We start from the raw sequence: 13119 nt of genomic DNA, 5'->3' as shown, positions 1-13119 counted from the left end.
TGTCCCTGGATAACAACTGTTACGGTAAGTAACTGTGCTGTTCAAATTTGGAGGAGGTTCAAATTTGGAGGAGGTTGAGCATGAACCCCTAGTCCAATTGATATGGAATGACCCATTTGTAAATAAGTATGTAGTTGCATTTTGCATGTGTAAGTTTTCTTTATATTTTATTAGATATTAGGTTTCTATTTATTTATTTATTTAAAACATTTATGCACTGCTTAATAGTGCTGCCCGATTCACCGATTTGAATCGATTCACCGATTTGAATCGATTCACCGATTTGAATCGATTCACCGATTCGAATCGATTCACCGATTCGAATCAGGTGAATCGATTCAATTTTTTTTTTAAATCGGCCTCCCGATTCAATGGCTGCCTTCCTAAAGTAGGAGCTGCTGCGCTGCCTCTTGTTGACCATCCGCTGCTGCTCCTGCTTGAGGGATGAGGGTCGGTCGCTCTTACCTCCTATAGGCTAATAGGGCAGCTTGCAGGCTCGCTGGTGTTATAGCGATCCTTACAGCTGCCTGTGGTCTTCAGTGGCACATTCTTTCTGCCGCGATCCTGCCCCTGCTCTGACGTCAGGGGCAGGATCGCGGCAGAGAGAACGTGCCGCTGAGGACCACGGGCAGCTCCAGGGATCGCTATAACACAGGGCGGAGCGTTATAGAGGGAGAGCATCCTCTGTGCTGGGCCCAAGCCCTGGAAAGCTACCCCCGCTGAAAGAAGACCCGGGAGGCAGGTTCAGGCCCGGAGGATGAGCTGCTCGTCTCCTAGTACCGCTGACTTTCTGGCTGGGAGCTGGGGGCCGCAGGAGCCGGCACTGGAGAGCGCTGCGGACATGCAGGTGAAGGGCAGGAGCTCCTCCGGAAACCCGCCGCCACAACTGACCGAGAAGGAGGAGCTGCAGTGCAGGCGGGGAGCAGTCAACCCCGAAGACGTGCTGAGACTGCAGAGAGTCACCACCAGTCAGTACTGGGCTCTATAGCCTTGCTGCTGCCTTATTACGGGAGCCTGGGCCTTAGGATGGGGTTAACTAGCTGCCTTGGGCCTTACAGATGTGTTATTGCCTTACTGTCTCCACATTCTCCTGGAAGAGGTGGTGGAGACAGAGACTGTCTGCATTCAAAAGGGCCCGGGATAGGCACGTGGGATCTCTCAAAGAGAGAAAGAGATAATGGATACTGTGGATGGGCAGACTGGATGGGCCATTTGGCCATTATCTGCCATCATGTTTCTGTTTCTAAGACTTCTGAGGAAATTGAAAAAAGTTATGGGATAGGAGGTAATGTTCTATTATGGATTAAGATCTGTTTAAAAGATACGTAGCAAACAGAGAGTAGGGTTAAATGGTCAGTTAGGGCGCTGGTCTTTGACTGGAGGGCCGCCACGTGAGCGGACTGCCTGGCATGATGGACCACTGGTCTGACCCAGCAGTGGCAATTCTTATCAGCGAGCCTGCTGACTCCCTATTAGCATTAAGGAGTTAAGAGCGGGGAAGGTGCAAGCTGCGGGGGAAGCAGGCGTTCGTTCACGGCCAAGGGGGGAGCAGGCCTTCGCGGCGTGGAGGAGGAGAAAATGTGCTTTTGTGGCAGGGGGGAGTAGGCCTTTGTGCGGCGAGGAAGAAAGAAAGTGCCTTCCTGGGGGGAGCAGGCCTTCGTGGGGGGAACAGGTCTTCGTGGTGGGGAGCAGGCCTTCAGGGCAGGGAGGCAGGCCTATGCAGAGGGAGGAGGAGGAAGGAGTAAGAGAGGGGAGGGGAGATGTCAGACCTGGGGTGAAGTGAAGAGAGAGACCAAACCAAAAAGAGGGGGTGGAAAGCAGAGTAGAGGTGCTGGACTAATGGGAAGAGAGGGAGAGAGAAATGCAAGACCACAAGGGGAAGGGTACAAGAGGGACAGATACTGCTCCAAAGTAGGTGGGCAGGGTGCAGATGGCAGGAGCGATAGTAGGAGAAAGAGTTAAGGAAGAGAGAAAGAAGCTGGATATGGGGAGAGATAAGATGCTGGGCATGGAGGGAGCATAGGAACGGGGACAGTACTGGAGAGGAGAATAGGGACAGGGACACAGAAGAGAGTTGCTGGATGAAAGGGTAGTTGAGAAAAGGAGAGATGGTGGATCTGTGGATGGTGGGGGTCCATCGCTGCAGCTGCATGGGGATGGAAATGAAAAAAAGGAAAGATGCCAGACCTCTGGTGGAGGAAAGGGAAACAGAAGGGGAGAACAGACATGGAATATGGATGGTTAGCACGGAGAAAGAAGAAAGAAGGAGAGCCTGATCAGAAGACAACCATTTGAAAAATGACCAGACAACAAAAGGTAGGAAAAATAATTTTATTTTCTGTTTTGTGATTACAATATGTCAGATTTGAAATGTGTATCCTTCCAGAGCTGGTGTTGGACCGCAAACGTGAGCTAGGATTTAATAGAGAGAGGAAAAGTATTTTTTTGTTTGTTTATTTTGTTTACACCACAGTGCCAAGGGGGTTAGGAGAAGGCAAAGCGGGTGAAGAGGCTATAAAATAAACCCACCAGGATGTTTAAAAAAAAAACCACCCAATTGGGCAGTGTCACAACCCGGGCTCCTGTAAGGTGCAGCGAGCACCTGGGAATGTGACCAAAGCTGAAACCCGACGTGTCCCTTTCCACTAAGGGATCCTTCAGGTCTTTAGAACAGGCACATTCTAAACTTATCAGCATGCAAAGTATAAAGGCATCTTAGTCAGAAATGGCAAAGCAAAAATAAACTTTATTTCAACCACTGGTTGAATAAATCAAAAAAATATAGGCAACAGCCTTGTAGTTCAAGATGGACTGATATTGCATGAAATACAAAGGTTCACAATAGTAATTAGGCAGTTGAATCTGGGTCAGCACTGCCTTGTGTACAATCCCCTGCTTCTGGACTTTAATCAGTCAAGAAATACAGTTCTCTTCACCAGAGCAGTAATAATCAGATAAGTAATGCTTTTATCCAACAGTCCAGAACACATAAGAATCACAGCATTATTCAGAGTTCAAAATCAAGCAAACGTTTCCCTCTAAACGTTGCTGTAGCAATCAGGCACAGCTGTGCAGGACCATCGAGATTTCCCAGCTGAATCATCATACAGGAAATACATTCAACATGGTTTGTCAGAAAACACACACATTCCTGCTTTACAGAAAACCTCAAAAATGTGGCTTCCCAGGAGAGCTTCACTGGCTTCAAACGGGTAAGAGACAAGCTTGCAGCATAAAGAAATTAAATCCCAATCTTAGGCTTACTGGGTCTCCATGGGTGTTGGCAGAGTGTCAGCTCCTACACAGCTTTCCTGCCCCTCCATGGCTTCTCCTTCTGGCTGTACTCCAGTGTCCCAGACAGGAGGTAACTCATCTGCCTCAGCATGGGACAGTCTGTGAGAGACTGCCTCCTCTCAGCTTCCCCTTCTCCCGTCTCTCCTCTCTCCCCCTCATGTGTCCCCTGTGCCTCCTTATATTCTGTGGATAACCACTCCCCCTCTGAGAAGGTGGGGGGGAAGGGTTTTCCACACACCGGCTTGCTTCCTACTATTACCGGCAGGTTTCTCCCTAGCCCTGATTTTAACAGGCTGTTCAAACTGAATAAGCTTTCTGACAGTGACAGGTCTGCATGGAGTGTAGGATTTTTCTCTTAATCTTATCCTGCCCTGTTTCTTCTACCTACATGTCAGAATCAGAGCAGAAGTCAGCAATTGGCAGGTCACCTGATCAGCCCTCCTGCATCTAGGTGCACTGTGAATACTCCTGATCACTGGGGCAAAACCCGGTACGGATTCGGGTTTGTTTTGGCCAAAACCCGAAACGGACCTGGGTTTGTCACAGCAGGAAAATCGAATCGAAAAATCGATTCAATAGGCTGAATCGAATCAAATCAAAATTTTTTTTTCCTGAATCGTGCAGCACTACTGCTTAAGTCTAAGCGGTTTACATTAGAAATAATATATAATGTCTTCGAACCACACATTCTCTTGAAACGCAGTAGTTCTCAAAACGCTGGTGTCTGGGTGTTATCCTCTGATTATGATTGTCTTCAGTATTCAGATAAATTAAGGATAGTTCTTTTAAGATGCACAAATTTCACAAGTTGTACAAGTATGATACCCCATCAAAACAGTCAAGATTTAGTAAAAAATTAGTAAATGTAATAATTATTTTCAGAGATTTAACCACCCCCCCTTTTACAAAACGGTAGCATCATTTTTAGCGCCAGCCGTGGAGGTAACAGCTCTGCTCATATAATTCCTTTGAGTGTTGGAGCTATTATCACTGTGGCTGGTGCTAAAAACTGCATTATCAGCATTAGTGCTCAAGAAAGAATTTGATGTTTTGAGAGAGATTCTTTTTTTGTTTACATTATACTGTTTTTCTTTGATAAATCCACAGTTCTCACAGCTTGTAATTGATTAGTGTGGCAGTTTTGTAAAGTAACACCCTGAGCTTGATCATCTTTCCCTATGTTGGGGTTATGGTTTTCAGTATCAGGTTATTCATGATGGAGCTCCTTGCACCTTCCAGATGTATATGAGTTGTCCAAGAGTTTAGAAGTGTGTATTCCATGTCATTTGTTGAGTTGGGTGTAGTTTTCTTGTTCTGTTCTTGCTGTTTTGCAGCCAAGAAGTGTAAGTTGCTAGGTTGATGGGTTGCAACTTATGGTCTTGGTGTAGCCACAGCCCTGCTCTGTATTGGATGAGATGACTGTTTTATCAGTGTTCGTTGCCTGGTCTGAGTTTAGTGCCTTCAACTTGACCTAGAGCAGTGAAGCATGTGGCTTGTGTTTGGATGCGAGTCTGGTTGGCATTCCTAGTTTTCCTACCCTTTGCATTTTTATAGCAGGGGTATGGTTGGGAAGCAGGGATTCCATGGAGTGGTGGTTTCCAGAGGGTCCTTGTCTTCCTCCTGCCCTAGGCCTGATTACTTTGATATATCTCACTTGTCTAAAATGGTCTAGCACAGTGGTCTCAAACTCAAACCCTTTGCGGGGCCACATTTTGAATTTGTAGGTACTTGGAGGGCCGCAGAAAAAAATAGTTAATGTCTTATTAAAGAAATTACAATTTTGCATGAGGTTAAACTCTTTATAGTTTATAAAACTTTCCTTTAACAGTTTTACCTTATGCAAAATTGTCATTTCTTTAATAAGACATTAACTATTTTTTCTGCGGCCCTCCGAGTACTCTATTTTTTCTGCAGCACTCACATTTAAAGTTTAATATCTTTTCTTTCTCAAAACTGGCACATTTTTATTACTAAATTGAAAATAAAATCATTTTCCTACCTTTGTTTGGTAATTTCATCAGTCTCTGGTTGCACTTTATTCTTCTGACTGTGCATCCAATATTTCTTCTCTTCTTTCAGCCTCCTGTATGCTTCCTCTCCTCCAGACCTCATTCCCTCCCCCAACTTTTTCTTTCTTTTTCTATGTCTGTCTTTCTCTAATTCCTTGTCCCATTTTTTGCTTTGTTTCTGGCTCCTTGTCCGTCCCCCCTTCTTTCTTTTTTTCCTTCTGGCTCCCTGTCCCCCCCCCCCCCTTCTTTCTTTTTTCCTTCTGGCTCCCTGCCCCCCCCTTCTTTATTTTTTCCTTCTGGCTCCCTGCCCCCCCTTCTTTCTTTCTTCCTACCTGCCCTCCCCCATGCCACCGCCGCCGGGGAATAGGCTGCTGCTGCTGCTGCCGCCATCGGGAACATGCTGAGATCTCCACGGGGCCGACCAACTCTCGCCGCCCGACGTCAATTCTAACGTCAGAAAGGACATTCCGGGTAGCCAGGCAGCGATTGGCTAGCCAGAACGTCCTCTCGACTTCAGAATTGAGGTCAGGCGGCGAGAGAAGCAGGGAGATCAAAGAGCATGGTGCCGGCCTGTTCCCCGATGGCAGCGGTGAGAAGGGAAGGGAAGCAGCTGGGCACCCCTGCTCTAGACGAGCCGCGAGCCGCACTCTAGAAAGAACAGTGGAGGGTGACCAGCTGTGCGGACCGCCCCCCCCCCTTGGTACGCCACTGGAGCAGCAGCGTGTCTGGCCGGCTCATTCCATTCAAAGCCGAGGGTAGCGGCTCCTTGCGAGATCCGCGCCTGCGTCTGAAGCCTCTCTGATGTTGTGATGTCAGAGAGGCTTCCGATGCAGGAGTGAATAGCGCAAGGAGCCGACAACCCGCGGCTTTGAACGGAACGAACCGGCCAGACCCGCTGCTGCTCCAAAAGGAAGGGAATGATCCAGTCCAGACCGTGGGCCGCAAATAAAACTTGGAGAGCCACATGTGGCCCGCGGGCCGCGTGTTTGAGACCGCTGGTCTAGCAGGTTAATTACTACTATTATTTCTATAGTGCTACCAGATGCATGCAGCGCTGCACAGAATCACAAAGAAGAAGAAAACAGTCCCTGCTCGAAAGAGCTTACAATCTAAACAGCCAAGATAGACAAACAGGATGTCATGGCTGGGTTGGAGGGCAGAGGAGTAGGGTTAAGGATTGAAAGCTGTATCAAAAAGGTTGGTTTTCAGACTGCTTTTAAACAAGGGAAGGGAAGGGGCTTGATGGACAAACTCGGGTAATTTATTCCAAGCATAGGGGGCAGCTAGTTGAAAGGAATGAAGTCTTGAATTGGCAGTGGAGGAAAAGGGTACAGCTAAGAGTGGCTTATCTGAGGAATGGAGTTCTCTGGGAGGTGTATAAGGAGAAGCAAGGAGAGATATTGAGGGGCAGCAGAATGAACACACTTTGTAGGTCAGCAATAAGATCTTAAACTGTATGCAATGGCAGATAGGGAGCCAGTGAATTGACTTAAGGAAAGAGATGACATGAGCGTAGCGAGGTTGGTAGAAGATGAGTCATGCAGCAGAGTTTTGCACAGATTGCAAGGGGGAAAGGTGTCACTGCGGGAGACCAATTAGAAGTAGATTGTAGTAATCTAAGCGTGAGGTCACGAGAGCATGGACAAGCATCCAGGTAGTGTACTCAGAGGGGAAGGATAAATTTTGGTGATGTTGAAGAGATAGAAGTGACTTGTCTTAGCAGCTTGTTGGATGTGCGTAAAAAATGAGAGGTCAGAATCAAAGACCACTCCAAGGTTGCGAGCAAAGGAGACTGGAGTAATGACAGTATTATTTGGACATATTTAGTTTCAAATGACGGCAGGACATCCAGGCAGCAATGTTAGCCAAATAAGCAGAGGCTTTCTTGGACTTTAAGTGAAATTACAGGTGTAGAGAGCTAGATCTAGGAGTCATCAGCATATAAATGATACTGGAACCAATGGGAGGAGATCAGGGCACCAAGGCTAAGAAGAGGTGTAGAGAGAGAAGAAAAGAGGTCCTAAGACAGAACCCTGGGGTACGCCAACCGCTAGCAGGGTAGCAGAAGAAGAGGACCCACCAACACATACACTAAAGGTGCGTTGGGAAAGGTAGGAGGCAAACCAGGAGAGGACAGATTCACGGAATCTAAATGAGGAAAGCGTATCGAGGAGTAAGCTATGATTAACAGTATCAAAGGCAGCAGACAGGTCAAGAAGGATGAGGAATTGAGTAAAGGCCCTTAGTAAAGGCCATGAACAAGTCACTGCAGACCTTATGGCTTATGAAAGGGATAACAATATGTGAGATGGGGTTGAGTAGAGGGGTGAGAATAGGGTCTGAGGAGCATGTAGTAGGGTTGGCTGAAGACAGAAGTTGTTCAATTTCTTCCTCTGATTTCAGAGAAGGGAAAAAAGTCAGTTGACGGAGGGACAAGAGGGTGGGACCGGACAATAGGGTGGGACCAGACAGGAGAAACTTCCTGAGCTGTTTGGGTGAAGGATGAAGGGGAGGTGTGAGATTGAAGTTCAGGAGAGTAGATGGTAGGTAGGAGAGAAGAATGTGGCTTTGTAGTGAATTCAAGGGCGCTCTTGCGGACCTTGTCATGGAAGTAATTAGCCATAGTCTGGGGAGAGAGAGAAGGAGGGGTCGGAAGTGGGGGCGTTTTGAGGAGGGAGTTAAGCATAGCAAAGAGATGACGGGGATTGGAAGAAAGGGAGTTAGTTGGATGTAGTAGTCTTGCCTGACCCATGTAAGCTCAGAATTAAAGGAGGTACGTTAGATAGATTGTGAGCCCACCGGGACAGATAGGGAAAATGCTTGAGTACCTGATTGTAAAAAACCGCTTAGATAACCTTGATAGGCGGTATATAAAATCCTAATAAACTTGAAACTTGAAACTTGAGATCAGCATAAATTTAAAGTGAAGAAAGTCAGCATGTGTGCGAGATTTGAGCAAAAGGCGCTCAGCACAGAGGGTACAGGAATGTAAGTAACGGATAATGGGAGTGAGCCAAGGGAGTAAGGTTTGGTACGCCTGACAGCAAAAACAGGGAGAGAGGAGAGTTGTACGATGAGACAGCCTCATGGACAGACTTGGATAACATAGTGGAGGCAAGGAAAGGTGAAACAGTGGATGAGAGATTGGAAGAATCGAGGGCTTGAAGATTTTGAAACCTCTTGGAGGTGACTGGGCATGGGGGAGGGGGAGTAATGGTGAAGGTTATCAGATGGTGATCAGAGATGGGGAGCAGTGAGGCAGAGAAGTTAGAGAGAAAAAGACAAGATCAAGGTAGTGGCCATCCCGGTGAGTGGAGGTTGTGGAGCAAAGCTGGAGGTCAAATGAAGAGGTGAATTTTTTTTCTTGCATGCTAATTTCCTTTCCTTCAAGTTTCAAGTTCAAGTTTCAAGTTTATTAAAATATTTGATTGAACGCTTTTCAGAATACAAAGCGTTTTACAAAGACATAAAATTGGATATATTAAAATTACAAATACATCGTAAATAAAAATTATTAATTAAAAAATTAAAAAACGAACTGGGGTAACAAACACATGGAACAGTAGGAAAGGAGGGAAAAGAAAAAATACAACAAAAAATAAAAAAAATAAGATGAGTTAATCAGGTTGGGTTAAAACATAAGGATAATGTGAGAAAAGGATTTACAATCTTGAAAATCTAAGAGAAAAGGATTTACAATCTTGAAAATCACAGAGAAAGAAAAAAAAAAAAAAAAAAAAAAAAAGGGGTATATACTCAGAGTATAATACAAAACGATAAAATTGGGAATGAACCGAAAAATAAACTTTTAGTTAAAGGCTTCTTTGAAAATAAAACACTTTAAACTGTTTTTGAATTTATTCAAATCTTGTTCAAGTCTTAAATGAAGAGGAAGGGAGTTCCAAATGGTAGGGGCTGTAACCGAAAAAATAAGGTCACGGCGAGTACCTATGACTTTCAAAGAGGGAACATAAAGGGACGCTTGTGAGGAAGATCTAAGAACTCTAGAAGGGCTGTAGGGGATCAGAAGCCTATCTATAAATGCTGGTGTATTGTTTCTTAATGTCTTAAAGACTAATAGTGCTATTTTAAAGTTGATTCTATATGAAATTGGTAGCCAGTGAGCATTTTGAAGCAGTGGTGTAACATGATCGAATTTTTTTGAACCTGTGATTACTTTTATTGCAGTGTTTTGTATGATTTGGAGGCGCCTTATATCCTTAAGATATGCCCCTTTTAACAATGAATTACAGTAGTCTAGCTTTGAGATCACTAGAGAATGTATTAAGGTATTGAGTGAAAATGAATCTAGAAGGGGAACCAATGAGCGGATCATTCTTAATTTATAGAAACAATTTTTTACCAAAGCACTGATGTGTAATCTGAAAGAAAGATTATTGTCTAAAATGACGCCTAAGATTTTTGTGTTGGTAGTAAGATATAGAGGTTTGTTATCTATTAAGATTGGGTTGATTAGTTTTACACCTTCTCTCCCTGAAAAAAGCATAGTTGTAGATTTATTAATACTTAAAGAAAGTTGATTATTGTTCAACCAATCATGAACTTTGGCCAACTTACGGTTGATTTCGAGTTTCCTTCAGTCCAGGACGTGTTCAGGAACTTTATAGTTGGATATATTTCCTTTTTTGTATTGACTGACATCTAAGAGAATCTGCAACTAAATAGTATACTTGATTGAGTGACCTAATTGTGTGTATGAAGAGCTTTTGGTGATGTTTTGGTGACGTTCCTTTTATGCTTTTATTTTGATTGTACATTGCCTTGATTTACTTGGAAAGGCTGGCGATTTAATCAAATAGAAATAAACCATAAGAGGTCCTTGTCAATTAGAGGGTCTGGGGAAGGACCTTCCCAGTCCTCAGCTGGCAGGAACCCTGATTTTAGATTGATAATGTTCATTCTTGTTTATCCTTAGGACTATATGGTGGTTGGACTTAAACCTTTATTTTCTGCAGTTTGTCTATATTACTGAAAGGTTGTTGTTGACAATGATGATCCTTAATGTTGCTCTATATTGGTTTATAATGTGTTTCAGTTCTTTGTTAATAGTATACTAGGATGGTCCAGTACTACACCACCCCTTAAAATGGTGATGACATCACTAAAATGTCTGTGTTCTCTGCTTCTATCTGCTGGTTGGGGAGCATAACCTTGTCTGGACAACTCTAGGATGACTTGCTGAAAGGAAATTAGAAGGTAAAAACAAATTTCACCTTTTAGTTCCATGGTCCAAATTTTCCATTTAGCACAGAAGTTGCAGATACACTTGGCAAGATGCATAGCTGTTTTCCTCCTCCCATCTTTCTCTGCTGGTGGTAATTGTGCTGGGCCGGGGGATGTCTGCAAAGTTGGGGTGTATGGTGGGAAAGAAGAGAATGGCTGGAGACTGTCACTGCCTCCTGGTCTCTGCAAAATTCTGCATAGATGCAGCAAAGTTCAGTATAGATACAGCAAAGTTCAGTAGTACAGAAGTCATGCAGGAGTAGTGCATGTGTACATACACACGATAGATGTATTTTTATTCATTGTATTGATGAAAAATTTGTAATGCCTTCTAAAATTTTATAGCAGAGGACAGTTGCTCAAGCTGGAGTACTAACATAGTTAAATTTCTATAAACTGTAGAAATAAGGTACAAAAACCCTTGAGACACAGGGCTCATGTCATGTCTGACAATGGAAGCAAAAGTTATTTTTATTTAATTTATTTTTATTTTAAAAATTTCTATACCATTTAAACCTAATCAGTTTATATAATTTTACATACATAATTCTATAAACAAATAAGATCAGACAAAAATGAACAAATAATCCTCAGAAAATCCATTGTGAAAAATGAAAGCAAAAAAAGGCTTATACAAAGAATCAGAAAAATTCTTCAACAAACAGCAATCATAAAGTTCTCCTACCTGCAGCATTAACTATTATCATGAGTGAAAAAAAAATCAAAACTATCTTTCTCTTTCAGGAATTTAAAGACCTGAGTCGGAGATTAGATTGCTTGGACCTCAAAGGTGAGAATCTCTGGTTCTTATGCTTCACAGAAATCTGTTCTTTTAATGTTTGCTGAAGCTGTCAAATCTACTGTTTTGTGTACAATGTACTTCTAAATGATGTATACATGCATGTGCTTGTTTTGTGTGTGTTTCTTTTTCTCTCCACATATGTACATTAGGCAAAGAATTTCTTAATGTTTAGAGGGGCCTGAACAATTTTTCACTGAATCTAGGAGCCAGCCCCAAAAGAAACCTCTTGTTTCTCCTCCACCCCACACACAGTGTTATCCATAATGAAGTTTGAGTAAGGAGGAAAGGGGAATCCCCTCCAAGATCATCATCAGCTCCTTTAAATTACTAAAGCTTTTTTCCCATTTTGTATTTGAAGGCAACACAAGTTTCTGTTACATATACACAGGCATCCGTACTTTAGCTGTTGATTTCCATCAACTGCAAAACTGCAGAAGGGTACCACTTTAAGATCTTGAACTCCTCTCCTTCTGCAGTGGAGAACAGCTCCCTCTTCAGTTTTTCCTTCTGTAAGTGAATTCAGAAGGTATGTTATGATCTGCTCTGCTTCTTTTTGTTATTTCTGGGTATTTTTCCATTGTTTTTTTTTTTTAAGTTCTTTGTGGCTTCTGTACTCTAAGTCCCCTTCTTGAACTTGCTCTGCTAGTGAAAGGACCCGGGCCTGTGTGGGTGGACTTCTGTTTTCAGGCCAATCTTTGGAGTACCTATGGAGGCAGCCTGCTTGGGTGTTCCTTAGGAGCTCAGGGTCCATTCCTCTGGGAGCTGCTCGCCTGCTGATTTCATCAGTGGCTTGAGCGCAGGCTAGAGAGTTGCGCGGGGACAGAAATCCCACCCGTCCCCGCCAAAGTCCCACCCGTCCCCACCCGTCCCCGTGAGGACTCCCACCCGTCCCCACCCGTCCCCGCGAGGAATCCCTCCGTCCCCACCCGTCCCCGCGAGGAATCCCCTCCGTCCCCACCCGTCCCCGCGAGGAATCCCCTACGTCCCCGCCTGTCCCTATAAACTACAGAAATAGTTATTTCATTTAATTATGCTACTGAATTAAAGGCTCTGGTAGAAACCCATTTAAAAATAAGCAAAAAGACTTTATTAATTTGGAAATATTAATTGGGAAGAATACATACTTTGTAAACGGGTTTCTACCAGAGCCTCTAATGTTTATAAATTTTTATCAACACAACTAATATACTACTTTATCCTTAAGCAAAAAAAAAAAAAAATAATAATTTTTTTCCTACCTTTATTGCCTGGTTTCTGCTTTCTTCATGTTCTCATTCAATTCCTTCCATCCACTGCCTCTCTTCTCTCTGTGTCTTCCATTTGCTCTGTTACTGTGCCTCTCCCTTTCTCCCCCCTCCCAAATTGGTCTGGCACCCATCTTTTTCCCTCCGCTCCCCCCATAGTCTGGCACCTCTGTCTTCTTCCCTGCCAGCGTCTTCTTCCCATTCCCTCTTCCCCATTTCCTTTCAGTGTCCTTCTCCCCCACCATCTTTCCCATGTCCTGTCAGGCAGCATCCTTCTCCCCTCTCTGCCTTCCCCATGTCCTTTCAGCGGCCTTCTCCCCCCTCTGTCTTCCCCATGTCCTTTCAGTGGCATTCTCCACCCCTTTGTCTTCCCCAGTGCTTTCAGGGTCCTTCCCCCCCCTTTCTCCCGTTTACCCCATGTCCTTTCAGCGTTCTTTTCCACCCCTTTGTCTTCCCCAGTACTTTCAGCGGCCTTCTCCCCCCTTAAGCGTCTTTTCTTCTCCACTCCACCTTTCCTCCCTCCCTG

General features: G+C 44.2%; 1 protein-coding gene across 3 annotated transcripts in view; it reads left to right on the top strand.

Moving 5' to 3' along the window:
- PPP1R37 (protein phosphatase 1 regulatory subunit 37) overlaps positions 1-13119 on the top strand; it is a 712503-nt gene that overhangs the window by 144188 nt on the left and 555196 nt on the right. For all 3 annotated transcript variants that reach the window (XR_004540288.1, XM_033954028.1, XM_033954027.1), the window contains exon 3: positions 11292-11337. Coding sequence is in view for 2 of the 3 variants with exons in the window: in XM_033954028.1 (XP_033809919.1) it covers positions 11292-11337 (46 nt within the window). In the remaining variant the exon portion in view is untranslated. The remainder of the gene's footprint in view (positions 1-11291; positions 11338-13119) is intronic.

The sequence above is a fragment of the Geotrypetes seraphini genome, chromosome 8 (assembly GCF_902459505.1).
Source record: "Geotrypetes seraphini chromosome 8, aGeoSer1.1, whole genome shotgun sequence".
Classification (NCBI taxonomy): Eukaryota; Metazoa; Chordata; class Amphibia; order Gymnophiona; family Dermophiidae; genus Geotrypetes; species Geotrypetes seraphini.
This window is presented reverse-complemented; position numbering and strand designations above follow the sequence as displayed.